At 50.2% G+C, this 14830-nt stretch overlaps 1 protein-coding gene and 1 long non-coding RNA gene across 2 annotated transcripts in view; one reads left to right on the top strand and one right to left on the bottom strand.

The window, feature by feature from the left end:
- The window catches only part of PPP2R2C (protein phosphatase 2 regulatory subunit Bgamma), a 138916-nt gene extending 132524 nt beyond the window's left edge, over window positions 1–6392 (bottom strand). Inside the window, exon 1 of the mRNA XM_033857356.2 lies at window positions 5955–6392. Coding sequence (XP_033713247.1) covers window positions 5955–6024 — 70 coding nt within the window. The 5' untranslated portion in view covers window positions 6025–6392. The remainder of the gene's footprint in view (window positions 1–5954) is intronic.
- The window catches only part of LOC109548552 (uncharacterized), a 32795-nt gene continuing 23827 nt past the window's right edge, over window positions 5863–14830 (top strand). Inside the window, exons 1-2 of the long non-coding RNA XR_002174653.3 lie at window positions 5863–5945; window positions 8494–8562. This is a non-coding gene — a long non-coding RNA (uncharacterized lncRNA). The remainder of the gene's footprint in view (window positions 5946–8493; window positions 8563–14830) is intronic.

Raw genomic sequence — 14830 nt, 5'->3', positions numbered from 1 at the left:
CAGAAGAGCACTGAACTCGAATGCAGAATCCCTGAATTACACAATTCGTATCTGGTAGCTCCTACAGGCATACGTAGCTTGTTCTTACCAGAGCAGTGGGAACACTGCACGTTTTATTTCACCTTTTGACGCTTGCACGTTCTAGGCACACACCTCCACCCTCGATGAATGACGGTTGAAGGGAACAGGAACTATGGTTGTCCATCTTTCCCTTTCTTTTGGTGCCATCGTTTTCAGAAGCGTTGATTAGCTAGCCCAAGGATGTCACACGAGTAACAAAGGATATGATAGGGTTCCTTGGTCCTTATGCTTCTTAGAATGTCATTGCCTCCCTTCTGCATTCAAAACAAGTTCTGATTCAAAAGGAAAGCGTGGCCTCTCGAGCTGTCAGTGCCCCTGTTTATGCAACCACAGACATGCTGATCGGTGCCTATGCGCAGAATTCTGGTGGCCCCAGGACGCTGGGGAGCTCCATGACACTTAAAGTGACACAAGGTAAGCATGTTACGGAAGCCACACAAGGAACAGCGGAATCGCTTGTTGCACGTGTCACTTGTGTTCACAGGTGTGCTCCACTGTCCCATCAGACGTCACTTACAAAACACGGGTCCAAAGATACAATTATTAAAAATTTCAAGATGGGGACAGCAGAGAATTAAACGGAGCGCAGGGTTCTTGGTCCTTCCGAATACGGGACCTACACGGGTTGCACACTCAGGATACCAGCTCTGCAGCAAAGCACTGGAAAATTCTTATAACCTCACACTTAAAAGTACCCTTCCAAATGGTTTATATGGAGAGATTAAAGCTTTTATTAAAAACAGACGTGGGCATTTAAAAGAGATGGGCAGGAGCTGTGGCAAATGGCTAACAACACGTATCTAGAGGCTGGTCTTTCCTCTTCATCTGCACTGTTACTCTGTAATCCTCCCCTTTAAGCCCCAGTATTTCATACAGCCACGCTTCAGGTGTCAAGAACTAAACACCTTAGAGAAACATCCCTTAGCTCTGCTGACTTTAAGGATAAAACCCCAAAACTGTAGCAAGTAAAAACCAGGAGATGATGCGGAAACATTTTATTAGCACTTGATCTCCATCTTGCAGCAAGAAAATGAGAAAACCCCTACTTGGTGACTGCACCAACCTTTAAGTGAGGTCTGGCTTCCTTGACAGTTTGGGGAAACTGATAACAATAACCCCTTCCCAAAGGTGGACCTTTGGAGTCCACATGGTCTTTACTCCTCAGAACCTTGTGACAACCCAGGGCAGGAAGCAATGCAGGGAAACTGAGGCTCAGAGAGGTGATGTGACTTAATGGGGGACAGCCACCAGTGTCCCACAGCAGCTTCCTTCCCTGAAGTGGAGACAACTTGAGCTCGTGAAAACCCAGGCAAACTTATGGAAGGGGTGCTCCTAAGTGGAAGCAAAAGGAACAAAGATTTCAAAAATCAAAGGCTGGCTCTCCGCTCTCCTACTGGGCTGGCTCAGGTCCCTGCCAGACATAACTCCCCTCTCAGCACAATTTCTCTGGGGGTGGAGATGGAATTAGGTTAGCCAGTCTGATGACAGTTCTAAGGGCTAGTCTAACTCTAACCCCTAAAGAACAGACATAGTTATTTATGGACAATATTTATTAAGTACTGACTGTGCCCCAGGCCCTGGGCGGGGCACAATCACACACACCAAGCCGTTTAATGCCATGAGTTCACTGAACATATTCCATTCATGAAGCACGGTGGAGAGTCCATAGAGAAGATGCTACAGCATCAAATAACTGCACGTCCCTTGTTTCAAGTGATCTAAGGAGCAACCTGGAGAAGAAGCTAAGGCTCAGAGAAACCTGCCCGAGATTACAGACCCAGAGCGGACCCCCCTGGGAAGGCAGGTCTCCAGACCCCACCAGGAATGCAGATCTCCTGACACCAGATCTTGGGATACCTCATCTGGCTGGAAACGTGAGGAGGGGAAATCAGAACTCTGCAGCTTGGACTTGAGCGCGTGAAAGAAATCAAAGAGGATTTCTAAAACAAAAAGCAAACAAATCAGCATCCCTCCTGGTTTTCTGTATCTCGCATCTGGTTCGTGAGTGACAGGGCAGCCTTTCTGTTTTCCAGACAGTCAGTAAAGGCTGTACGAGTCGGGGTACTGCTGGCTGCAAGTAACAGAGACTTGGTTGAAAGTTTGAAACAATGAGTAAATGTAACAGCTCACGGAACTGGAAGCCCAGAGGTGGGGTGGACATCAGGCCTGGTTAATAATCCAGGAGTCACAGATGTCACCAACGTCCCCAGTTCTCACTCACTGTCTGCTCTGCCAGCAACGGTGTTGTTGGCTTCAGACTGGCTCCCTCCATGGTCTCAAGGCGGCCGCCAGCAGCAATGGAGGCGTCTGTGTTCCATCACAAGAGAGGGACCAGCTTCCTGCAGCTCACTCTACTCTCCACTCAACCTCCAGAAAGGACTCCCACGTCCATTCTGGGACCAGTCACTGCAAGGGGGATGGGAGTACACTGGTCCATCACTGCCTGCCCAGGGCCAGACTCAGAAAAGGATGTGCTTGGTAAATGCTACTGCATGAAGGAGGATGAATGTATTTTGTAGATTCAATCTAGCCTAAAAATGTCTATTTAACCACCCTAAAGCTGAGTCCTGGGGCTGCAGCAAGAGAACACAGCCAGGAAGAGTCCTTCCTAGAGCCATATCTGGCTCTTGAGAAAAGCCTAAACAGAGACTCCTTGGCATTCTCCTATCCCTGGGGCCCCTTTCTCTAGGGCTCAGGTCCTTCTACTGTCCACTGTCAACTGTACTGTTCTCCCCAACACTCACCCATCCTTGCCAAGTTCTCTGTGCCCCACAGTGACATGCACTCATGCCTTATGATCACAACAGCCCTCAATCAGCTGAGCTGAGCTAAGAGTTAGAGGGGAAAAAGCTGCTCTAATTCACACTAAGGTGTGAATGACTAACAAAACCTAAACTCTCCCCAAGGTATTTGAGATTTTACAAGAAGAAACTGAGGAACTCAAGCAAGACTCACACTGGTGAAGATGACATTTAACTTGAGACCTGAAGGAAGAGCAGGAAGTGGGTGTTCCAGGTAGTGGACGTAACCAGTGCAAATACCCCAAGAGAAAGAAAAAACTTCCTGCTTAAGGAACAGGAAGTAGATCAGAGCCACTGCGGTATTGTGAGTGTTTGTGACCAAGTGACCAGGTGGAACAGGAATTTGTACGCCTGGTTCTTTTACAAACTCCCAGCATCCATTATTTGCTTGTGAAGCTCCTCCAGGAACAATACTTTTAAATGATAACAGTGCCATTTATTAAGTGCTTCCAACAGGCCAAACACTGTGCCAGGTGCTTCCTAAATTAGCAAAACCACTGATCATTCCAACAGCCCTGTAAGATGAGTCACTATTACTCCTCCCTTTAAAGGGAGAAAGTGAAGCCCAGAAACATTTAGTAACTTGTCCGAGGTTGCACAGCACCTGAAGAGTCAGAAGAAGGATTCGAATACGAGTCTGTCTGACATCCAAATCTGTAACTTACTCTGTGCTCTGGGCACAAAATGCAGGCAAGATGCAACAGTGTGAAAGTCTGTTTTCATGCAGGGAGGCCAGAAATCTCATATAATTCTAATAATTATTGTTATTGCTTTCTCAAGGGCGGGAACTTCAGATCTTGGTCCTAGGTTCCCTAGGACCTGAGCTCTGTGCCTTCCACACTCTGGCATTCAATCTGGGACATGGACAAAGGCCACGCCTCAGTTTCTTCATCTATAAAATAGGGATGCGGGGTATGTGGAGCTCCTGTGAGGCCTCAGCACATAATGGGTCCTCCACATACCTGGGCTGCCAGTTCACAATTTGTAGTTCCGAGGTGGCTCTTTCATCCACCATCTTATCTGACCCTCACAGAAACCTTAATACTTCTCGGCAGAATGGTATTATTCACTCCCATTTCACAGATGGGGAAAAGAGATCCATCCACATAACGGCGTTCCCTTCTAGAATACAGGCTGCCCACGGGCAGTACCTGTGTCCAGTCCCCAGGGCTAAAACTGACCAGAACATAGTAGGTACTCGGTAAATATGCGTTCTATGAATGAAGAATTAAAATCATCACTTCTTACTCTGATAACTATGCACTTCTCCCTTGTTCCTCCCTTCTAAGAGCTGGTGAATTAGTGCGAGAAACAGCGGGAGACAGAATAAAGAAGGAATTAGGGTTTGCAAATGTCCGCTATGAGTCAGGCAGTGCTTTTTAAATACTTTAAATCACGGCGCCCAGTGCCCTGTCCCATCATCCTCAATGTAGAGATGGGAAAACGGAGGCTTCCTCCAGAAAACCAGACCACAATGACCTGCCAAGATCCCCTCTCTCTCCTGGCTCCAGCCAGACCACTGGGGCACCTGCCAGCAACCCAGCAGCCTTTTTACCTCTGCCTCTCAGCAGGCTGCCAGCAGAAAGAACACCAGGAAACACGCTGATCCTTCCTCAGCCTCTCCAAGGCAGGCGACAAAAGACCGCTTTCAGCTGCCTGGGGACACCCCCCACCCCGAAACCCCTAGCTTGGGGCAGAGCCCTCACCCGGCCTGAGCAGCCCTGCCCCCTCTCCCTACACACACCCATCAGCAAAGCGTGACTCAGCACTTCTCCTCCGGGGAGCGGGGAGCGCCACTCTTCAGCATATGTCCGCCCAGGTTACACACCCAGCCTCTGCTCCCCTGGGTCAGGACGCCCAGGAGCCCACCCCGCGCTGGCCCAGTGCTCCCCAGGCCTCCGCAGGGCTCGGGCTACGGGCTCCTCGGCCTCATTTCCGGCGGCGCCAGGCATCAGCGCGGCGGAGGACAGCACCCTGGAGTCGAGTCACCGCTCCGAGCCCACACGGGTTCCTGACACAGGCTCCCACGCGCACCAGTCCCGCGGCACGCAATGCCCAGGGCCCCTCCCACCGAGGCACCCATCAGGGGACCTCTTGCTAAAAACCCACAAACACTTCTGCAGCCAGTCCAGCAGCCCCCAGGGAAGATGAAGACGGCCCCTTCACCCGGGAAGGTCTCCAGCACAAGTGTCCCCACCGCTGCACGCTGACACCCCGCGGCTAGCTCTCCCCATCCTCAATGGAGGCTCCACTCCGCGGGCCCCCGGCTGCGGCCCAGGAGCTGTCCCCACCGCTCCCTGGGCAAGGTGGAGCAGAGGGACCCTTGGAAGTTACAGGCTTATAAGAGAGGGCCCCTGACCCTCTAGATCCCACCAGCCTCGGAGTGGCGGTTGGGCTTGGGCTGTAGGGCCAATTTAGGGGATTTCAAATGCAGGGCCTGTTTGGGGTGGCATGTCCCACTTTGGGGGGAAATTCTGACAGTTTAGGGCCAGCTGTTCCTGTCTTAGTTCAACTCGCCAGGAATAAAAGATGAACCCCAAACCAGACACCTTCTCCCACCCACTAAGGGGCCCTGCTTCTCGAGGTACAGGGAGGGGCCGAAGACCGCGAGCCTCTAGGGGAATCTGGCAATGGATTACCCCCACCCCCACCCCCGGGTCCCACTTCGTCTCCAGGGAGTGGGCAGCCTAGAAAATTCTGCGGGCTCTGGACAGGGCAAACCCAGTATTCTAAGCCACTAAATTTCCCCGGTATTTCTTCACCAGATTAGCCGCAGAGGTGGCCTTTTTAAAAATGAGGGCCAGGGCCGATTCAGGATGCCACCAGGCCTGGGGGCGGAAAGCTGCCTGCCGGAGGGCGGCGCGGAGGAAGGCGCTGCGCTCTCAGGCTGCTGGGCAGCGGAGGCCGGCGCCCTCGGGCTCCCTCCCTCCCGGACCCGGGGCGGGGTAGGGTAGGGTGGGGTGGGGGCACACGACACACAGCGCGCGGTCCAAACCTTCGGAGGGCATTCGGTGCGACGGCATCCCCACGCCGCGGCCGGCCGGAGGGGGCCTCAGACAACACGTACGTTACCTTCAGTCACATAGCTGTGGTCCCGCAGGAAGCTGTGGTTAATTTTCCGCGTGTCCGTGTCCTCGCCCATTGAAGGCCGTGCCCGGTGCCCTGGGCATGCCCCGCCGCCGCACACCGTTGCAATCCGCAGAGGTCGCGCCGGGCGCGCGGGCCATGCCGCCGCAGCCTAGCAGGGGCGCGGGCCACCGGGGCCCCGGGGGGCGGGCATCGCGACCGGGGGCAGCCGGGGACGGGCGAGGGCGGCCGGGACGGGCGCCGCGGTCAGGCTTGAGCGCAGCGGGCGGGCGGCGGCCGCGGGTGGGGGCGGACCGGGGCCCGGGAGCGCATCCCGGCCGGCGGTGCGCGCTGCGTCGGTGCGCCCGGCGGCGGAGGCCTGGTGCCGGTGCGCCTGGCTACGGCGGCGGCGGCGGCGGCGGCGGGAGGGGACGCGCGCGGCGCTGCGCCGACCGAGCCGAGGCCGAGCCAGGCTGCTAGGGCTGCGGCCGCCGCCGCCGCCGCCACTCTCGCAGGCCCCTCCCTCGCGCCGCCCGCTCCTCCGCCCCCACGGCCCGCGCAGCCCGCCGCGCGCGCGGGCAGCCCGGCACCCTGCAGGTACGGCGGCGCCCCGGCAAAGGCTGCGTCTCCGCGCTCCCGGCCTCGCGGGTGGGCACCTTTGGTCCCTGGGTCTGCCAGCGGGGGAGGGAGGAAGGAGATGGCCAGCTTGGGGGGCACACGGTCAGCTGAGCCTTTGAGGGTCACCTTGCGTGCCCAGGTACTCCAGTTGTGTATGGCCCATGGGTGGGGAGATTAGAAAAGGGGAGGACAGGTGGGCAGCCTCACAAGGCCGAGGGCCGCGGCGACCAGAAGAACAGGGAAGGGAGCGGGGCGCGGCTGAAGGCGAATCTGGAGAATGGGAGACTTCACAGCGGCGGAAGACCGGGGGTGGGGAGTAGGGACAAGAGCCCCCGTTCATTGGTAAAAGAGGGTAGGCAGACGCACTTCCAGGAACCTCCTAAGCACAAAACTGGACCCGTGGGAAGAAGCTAGGGGACAGACTGGGGGGGGGGGGCGGCGGGGGGAATCAGCACCCTACAAACAAGGCAAAACTCTGGATGAGATGGCTGGAGGTAGTAGGCCTCCTCCAGGCAGAGCACCGAGATCTCTTCTCATGCTCACCTCTCTACTTACTGGTGAGATAAAGTGGAGAAACAGTGCTGGGTACGCTCCAAAAACAGGCTGGGAAGTGCGAGTCCCTCCTCCCTCTGCCAGGCAGGAACCTACCCCCTCCCTTCCCTTAGTCATAAGTGTACCCGCCACCCCCTCGCATCCTACACAGTGCTTCACATAGAGCAGGCGCTCAAAAGCTATTTGTTCCCTCTTTTGGCGAGCTGCCACCTCCTCCAAGCTGACCCCTTGCCTGCAGGGAGCCCAGCCCCCAGTGGGTGTGTCAGAGGTGTTGGGTATGGATCAACACCGCCCCCCCAGCACCCTCCCCCCCCCCCCCCACACACACACCAGCAGGCTTTCCTAGGTGCTCAGCAAAACCAGTTTGGAAAGGGAGAGTAGGAAAGGTTCAGACTGCCTCCAAGGGGTACCAAAGCTGAAGGGGCCCTTGGCCTGAGACTGGGGGGTGGTCCAAGCCACAGGAGGGAGGTGCCGCTGGTCTCTCTCACTCCTGCAATTCTGTGATGCTTTCCTCTCCTCAACTGGCTTTCTGGGGACTCCAGGCATCTCCCCAAACTGCAGTGGGGACAGGAGAGTCCAGAAGGGGCTGGGGTAGGAGGATGGGTTTGTGGGAGACACTGAGGAAGGTGGAAGCCACCTGAGGTTTCTTGCTGGGAGGTGAGAGGGAGTTTCTGAAGCTAGATATGAGCTTTTATTCCATAGAAATGCCCAGAATGAACCTATAAGGAGGTGGAAGTTTCTCCCCCCCTCACCCCCCCACCCCCCACTCCAGCACCCTGGAGGGCATAAGTGAAAGGGCAGGACCCAGGAAGGGCCTGGGGTTCTGCCAGCGCCACCACCTGGTTGCTGAGTGAGCCGGGACAGGTCCCGCACCTGTCCCCACCTCAGCTTTCTCACAAGGTCCACCTCATAGCACAGGTGTGCAGATCCAGTTCAAAGGCCAGGTAAACGCAAGGACCCTCAGGAGGTGAAAGAGGCTGACATCCAGTTCTCTATCACCCACCAGCCTGATCTGCTCAAGTGTCCCGCACCTAACAACAGAACTCAGCATCCCATTCTCTGTCTGTTCCCCACTCACCTCTCTAGCCCATGTAGCAAGTGGCTGCAGCCTCAGATACTGGAAACCGGACAGTTTGGGTTCAAGTCCTCACAGTGAAGGGGCCCCAGGCAAGCACAACCTTGTCAGTTAAATGGATGTGATCACAGGCTGGTGTGCCTAGTTCACGCTTAGCAGGGGCCTGGCCTCATCAGTGCTCTGGAATGTTAGACATTATCATCATCATGCTGACCCTCGCCTCTCTGATCTTGGGGGGACCCCCTCACCCCCAGCCTCCCCATCTGGCAGTCCTGCTGAAATACCCACCCTGTCTTCCAGGATGCCTGGATCACAGTGAAAAGGGCCTTGCCCTGGCCGAACACAAGGATCCACCCCTTTCGTCAACCTGTAAGTCAGGCTGGGGACCCGGGAGTTGGTGGTCTTGAACCTTGCTGGGCCCCAAGGCTCAGCTTCAGCCCCTTGCACCCCCATGCAGTCTCCTCTGACTCCCTCAGGGCTCCTCTGGACCGTCTCTTCCATTCTCCTGAAGCACCCCTACGTCAGAGCCAAGGCCCCTCCCTCAATCCCCTGCTCGTGCCCGCCTCCACACCACTCAAACTCACGCCATCCACTGCTTCCTCTCCTATATCTTCAGTATCCCTGCCCCTCGGCACATCCTGCCCCTCTGTTCTCCTGACCCCAACCTCTCTCTCTGTACGGCCTCCTCCCTTGTTTTTCATTAACGAAGACTATTTGTTGAGCATCTACTATGTGCAGGCCCATTTCCAGCACAGGGGTAATGAGAACAGAACAGACCAAACTCTCTGCTCCCATGAGGTTGACCTATTAGTGGGGCGAGGTCAACAAGACAATGTGAACATGTAACATGGAGGTCATGATGAGTGAGAAGAGAAAGCAGGGCGCAGGGATGGAGATGGATGGAGGGGTCTATTTTATAAAGGGTGAGTGGAGAGGACCTCTCTGAGAAAGTGAAATTGTGTAACTACCACCTACATCAGGAAAAGAGACCACTGCCGTCTTCATAAGGCCTCCCTCATGACCCACCCTCTCCACCCCAAAGATAATCCCCATCTCGACTTCTAACAGTATAATTTTGCTGGTGGGTGTCTTTGTGTAGGATCATAGAGTGTGAATGTTTTTCTATCTGGTTTCTTCTGCTCAACATTATGTTTCTGAGTTTCACTCATTATTATATACATGCAGCTGTAGTTTATTCATTTTCCACTGTTCTATAGTATTCCATTGTACAGATACACTGCAATGTACCCTCCTTGTGATGGGCACTTAGCTTGTTTTCAGTTGGAGGTTATGATGAATAAAGGTCTGCCTGGACTTACTTCCGTTGGGCGTATATGCTCATCAGGAAATTGCCAGATGTTGGGATCTGTGTATGTGGAGTTTTAGTAACTGATATCAAAGAATTTACCAAAGAGCTAATGTAAGAGAGTTCCTGTTGCTCCACAACCTTGTCAAACAAGATATTACCGTTGTTTGTGATTTTAGCTACTCACTACCGCCAGCACTGCACTAGGCATCCTCTCCAGAAACCGAGACTGGCCCTCATCCTCCTTCCCACTCAGGTCGAGTCATCCTCGACCCCCCACCCTTAAGCCTTCACAGCCTGTCCATCTTTCAGTCCTGCTGACCTGCTCTCAGAGCTCTCAAACCCTCCCCCTTCTCATGCCGGCCTCACCACCCCACCAGCATTCAGGGGCTCACCCCTCCCTCATGTGGACTGAAAGCTGACCATTCACTTTCCTGCTTAAAATGTTTCAAGGCTCCCAGTTTCTACACGCTAAAGTCTAAATTCTAAGGTCTTTGTAATGTGGTCCCAAACTGCATCTCTAGCCAATTCCCTGTATGCTCGACCTGTTCCGCAATTTTCTGAACAAGGCTGGCCCTTTCAAGACTCTGTGCATGTGCACATGCTTGTCCCCTGCCTAGAATGCCATTCCCACATCCATTTGTCTCCATTTGGAATCAACCTAAATGTCATCATGAACAGTAACTCTAACAGCAGCTCCCATTCATCGAATGGCCACAGGGAGGTCCTCGTGCTGACCTCACATGTCCTGCTTCCCACCTCCTCCTGCATACTGGATAGATCTGCACTTCCTGTCCCCTCAAAAATTAGGCATAGTCATAAGAAGGTGTAGTGAAATGTAAAGAAAGTGACTGGTATCTCTTCTGAGTTAGAACTTTAAAAGCCTGAGTGCGGTTTGCCAGATTTTTTTTTTCCCTCCTGACTTAGGGTCTTGAAAAAGCAAATGTCAAGATAAAACCATGATCTTTATCTTGATGATGGCTTTACCTTTGAATGGTTACAAAGAACAGGGACCACATTAAATGGGTAGTGTGAGTGAGAAATAAACATGTGCTGTGCTTGGTCACCGAGATTTGTGGGTTATCTGCTACTGTAACATAACCTCACTTATCCCGACAGCTCCAACCCTGTATGCCAGCTGGTTGTAGTTAAACACTTTACAGGTGCTCTCTCATTTTGTCCTCAAAACATGAGGACTCTGTATCAGCCAGAATGGACTGGGTTGTATTGCAGCAATGCATGACCCTTGGAAATGCAGTGCCTTATAGAATCTATTTCTCACTCATGCCACATGCCCATCACAAGTTGGCTGCAGCTCTGATCATCGTCATCCTTATTCTGGGAGCCAGGCTGACCAAGCAGCCCTACATTTGGGCGTTGCTGGGGTCATGATAGAGGTGAACAAGAGATGAGTGTCATGAGCTCACTCTTACAACTTCATTGGCCCAAGTAAGTCACATAACCACGACTCATGAGGTCAAAGGGCAGGGAGGGACGCTATAGGTCACATGACCACATGACCTCAATGGCACATATAAGTACAATCCTCCCCCAAGGAGGGACTACAAGTATTTTGCACTATAGCAGAATCCACAACAGTACCCATTTTATAAATGAACAAACAGGCGCCAAGTCACTTCCGAAGTCACCCACTAGTAAGTGGCCGAGCTGAGGTTTACCCAGGTCCGCGTGAATCCAAATCTTGTACAGTCAGCCCATACTAGCTGGTACTAATGTAACTACCTCTCTGCCACCTTTCCCCTCTGTGACTACCCAGGTCCCACAGGGAGTTCAAGGGGGTCTCTTGATTCTTTTCGCCACTGGGAACTATCTGGAGAGGTGGCCTGAAGCAGTACCCGGATGGATTTTTCTCCAGTGAAAGGCTAGACAAAAACCCAGCCACCCACCTTAGTCTAGGTCACAGTGCCTCTGGGTAGAGAATGTCTAAGAACGCTGAAATGTGCTAAGACCCATCAAAGAGCAATGTTACCAGGGAAGGACCCAGGGTTGTCATCTGGCCACACACTCAAAGTTTAGTGATTTTCTGCCACTGCAAAAGTAACACTCGTGATAGAAAATGTGGAAAGAAAGGAAAATAGGAAGAGTGTTGTCCTGAATCCAAACATAATTACCAGAAACCTTTTGGAGTGTCTGATTCTGGGGCCTTTCAAGAGAGAGTTTTGTTTTTACACAATCATGATCATACTTTATTTTTTGTATTGTATTTATTTTAATGAGATATACATAAACAGAGACTAAAGTATATTATTACAATCCCCCACCTTTTGAATATCGATTCAAAGGAATCAGTATTAAGATTCTGACATCTGGGCTTCCCTGGTGGCACAGTGGTTAAGAATCTGCCTGCCAATGCAGGAGACACGGGTTCAAGCCCTGGTCTGGGAAGATCCCACATGCCGCGGAGCAACTAAGCCCATGCGCCACAACTACTGAGCCTGTACTCTAGAGCCCGTGAGCTACAACTACTGAGCCTGCACTCTAGAGTCCGCAAGCCACAACTACTGAGCCCGTGCACCACAACTACTGAAGCCTGTGTGCCCTACAGCCCATGCTCTGCAACAAGAGAAGCCACTGCAATGAGAAGTCCGCGCACCACAACAAAGAGTAGCCCCCGCTCGCCACAACTAGAGAAAGCCCGTGCAGAGCAACGAACACCCAATGCATCCAAAAAGAAAAAAAAAAAAGATTCTGACATCTAATACGTTAGAATCTTTTAATGTAAGAAATAAAATCAGAGATATTGAAGCTCCTTTGCATCCCTTCCTAGTCTTAATCCTCCCATTCTCTTTCCAAATTCTGCCCCCAAATTTATGTTTTCTTCTCATCCATGCTCTGTTCTTTAACACATGTACATGCATTATATCATTTTGTGTAATTTTAAAATTTATACAAACATTATCACATTGATTGCACCACATTGCAAATTGCTTTTTCTCTAAGCCTTATTTTTTCAGCTCTACCTAGTTTCTTTATTGATCTCTAATGCTAGGAGAAAACAAACAATGGTGTGCCGGAGCCTTCCCCAAGAACCTTCTTGCAGGAACGGATTGTGTGTTTCTCTTCCAGACTCTGTGTTCAGTGATGTCATGGTGGTAACTAGGAATCAGCCCTGGTGGGAGTTATTTACAGCCCGGAAATCAGCAAATGCTACAGATTCAGGCTTTTTCCCTTAGATAGTAGGTTGTTAAACATTCATGAGCAGTGACTGCAATTAATTTATTATTTCTCCCATCCTCTCCACCCACTTGGATGGATATCTAGGTTGTTTCCAACCTGTAGGAATTTCAAACAACAATACAGTGACATCATTTTACCTGGTTCCTCATAACAAGTATGGACACCTGGAGGCAGGGTTGTGGTATATGTATATATTTAACTTCGTACATGTTGCCACAGCAAGAAACAATTTACACTCCTACAACAGTGTATCGAATTTTGAGTAGCACTTGAAACTGAGTAAATGCACCTCAAGTTGGTGGGTGAGCTGATAGATGATGGTTGTCTAATTTGCACTTCCTGATGACTAGTGAGGCTGAGAATCTCCATTTCCTCTTCTAAGAATTGCCTGATCCTCCCTTGCCCCTTTGGCTTTTTTCTTACTGATTTCCTGGAGCTTCTTATATAATTTTACTACCTATCCTCTGTCTTATCGTGTGTGTTGCAAACATTCTCTTCTAATTTGTTGCTTTTCTCTTAAATTTGTTTATGGTATTGTTTTCCTTCAGAAGTTGCTGATTTTGATGTAGTGAAGTTTATCAATATTTTCTTTTAAGTATTTTGCCTTTTGTGTCCTCTTCAGTAAATACTTCTCTACCTGCTGAGTTATGAAGGTGAGCTATAGAATGTCTTTCTTTTATATTTACATTTAGCCCATCTATAGCATAATGTTCTGTTTGGGGTGAGGTAGGGATCTAATTATACACTTTTTTTCCACATGAAGTACCTAATATCCAAATCATTTATTGACTAATCCATCTTTCTCCCTCTGATTATAATGCCAGCTCTCGTCTATACCAAGTTCCTGTATATGTGTGGATCTATTTCTGAACTCTCTATTCTATTCCATTGGTCTTTTTATCTGGCCTATGTGCCTTAGATATTATAGTTTTATAATAAGTCAGTATCAAGTAGATCAAATGGTGTAGTCTTTGTTTTTCTCAAAATTGTATTGACTATTCTTGGACCCTTGCTTTTCTATATAAATTTTCAGTTTATCAGATCCCATTAAAAAGCCCGTTGTCATTTTCATTGAAACAGCAAAGAATTTATAAATTTAACCAGGGGGAAATGATATTTTTCTAATGCAGAATTGTTCCATCCCTGGGCATGATCTATCTCTATATTTATTCAGATATTCTTTCATGTTCAATTGTGCTGTAATTTTCTTCCCAACAATAATAGCAAACATTTATATGTACCAATTACTGTTCTAAATGCTTATATTTAACTCAGAGGTACATATTATTGTCTCCCTTTACAAATGGGGAAACTGAGGCAGAGAGTGGTCAAGTACTTTACCCAAGCCAATTAGCAGTAGGGCTATAATGTAGAACCAGGCATTCTGAGTTGGAGGCTCTTCTCTGACCCACCCGTGCTGCTATACTGCTTCCATACAGGGCTTGTACATCTGTTCTTAGATTTCATCTTAGGTACCCTATAGATTTTACTGCCTTTGTGAATGGAGTTTGCCTCTCTTATATGTTCTCAATTGTATTCCTGTTCAGGAGAAGTGCTATTGACTTTAGTGTGCTGTCTTGTACCCAGCAGTTATGTTGAACTGTTATATGATTTTAAATAATTTGAGAGATTACCTTGGATTTTCTATGTAGACAATCATGTCTGCAATTAAAGACAATTTGTGCCTTTTCTTGCCAATCTTTCCCCATTTTATGTCTGTCTCAGCTGGTTCCAGTATAAGGTAGAGTTGAATAGCAGTGGTGACAGATGGCATCTTTGTCTTTGGTCTAGCAATGCTTTTAAATTTCCACATGAAAAAATGTTTGCTGTTGGGTTTTGATAGGTGCCCTTTCTCACCCTTCCTAGTTTTCTGGGAGTTTATCAAGAATTACTGTCAAAATTTGTCTAACGTGGGCTTTTTTTGTTTGGCTAGTTGCTTTGTTTTGCTGTATCTATTGATATGATTACCTGGCTTTTTCCTTTTAATCTATTAATGGAATGAGTTAAATTAATAGTTTATCTTTAAACCATTCTTGCATTCCCAGAGTGGACTCAACATAGTCATAAAGTTCTACTGACACGTAGCCATACTCATTCATTTACGCATTTTCTATGGCCACTTTCGCACCATAA

Source organism: Tursiops truncatus, chromosome 5, assembly GCF_011762595.2.
Source record: "Tursiops truncatus isolate mTurTru1 chromosome 5, mTurTru1.mat.Y, whole genome shotgun sequence".
Classification (NCBI taxonomy): domain Eukaryota; kingdom Metazoa; phylum Chordata; class Mammalia; order Artiodactyla; family Delphinidae; genus Tursiops; species Tursiops truncatus.
The sequence above is the reverse complement of the archived record's forward strand: the minus strand, read 5'-3'. Positions and strand labels throughout refer to the sequence as shown.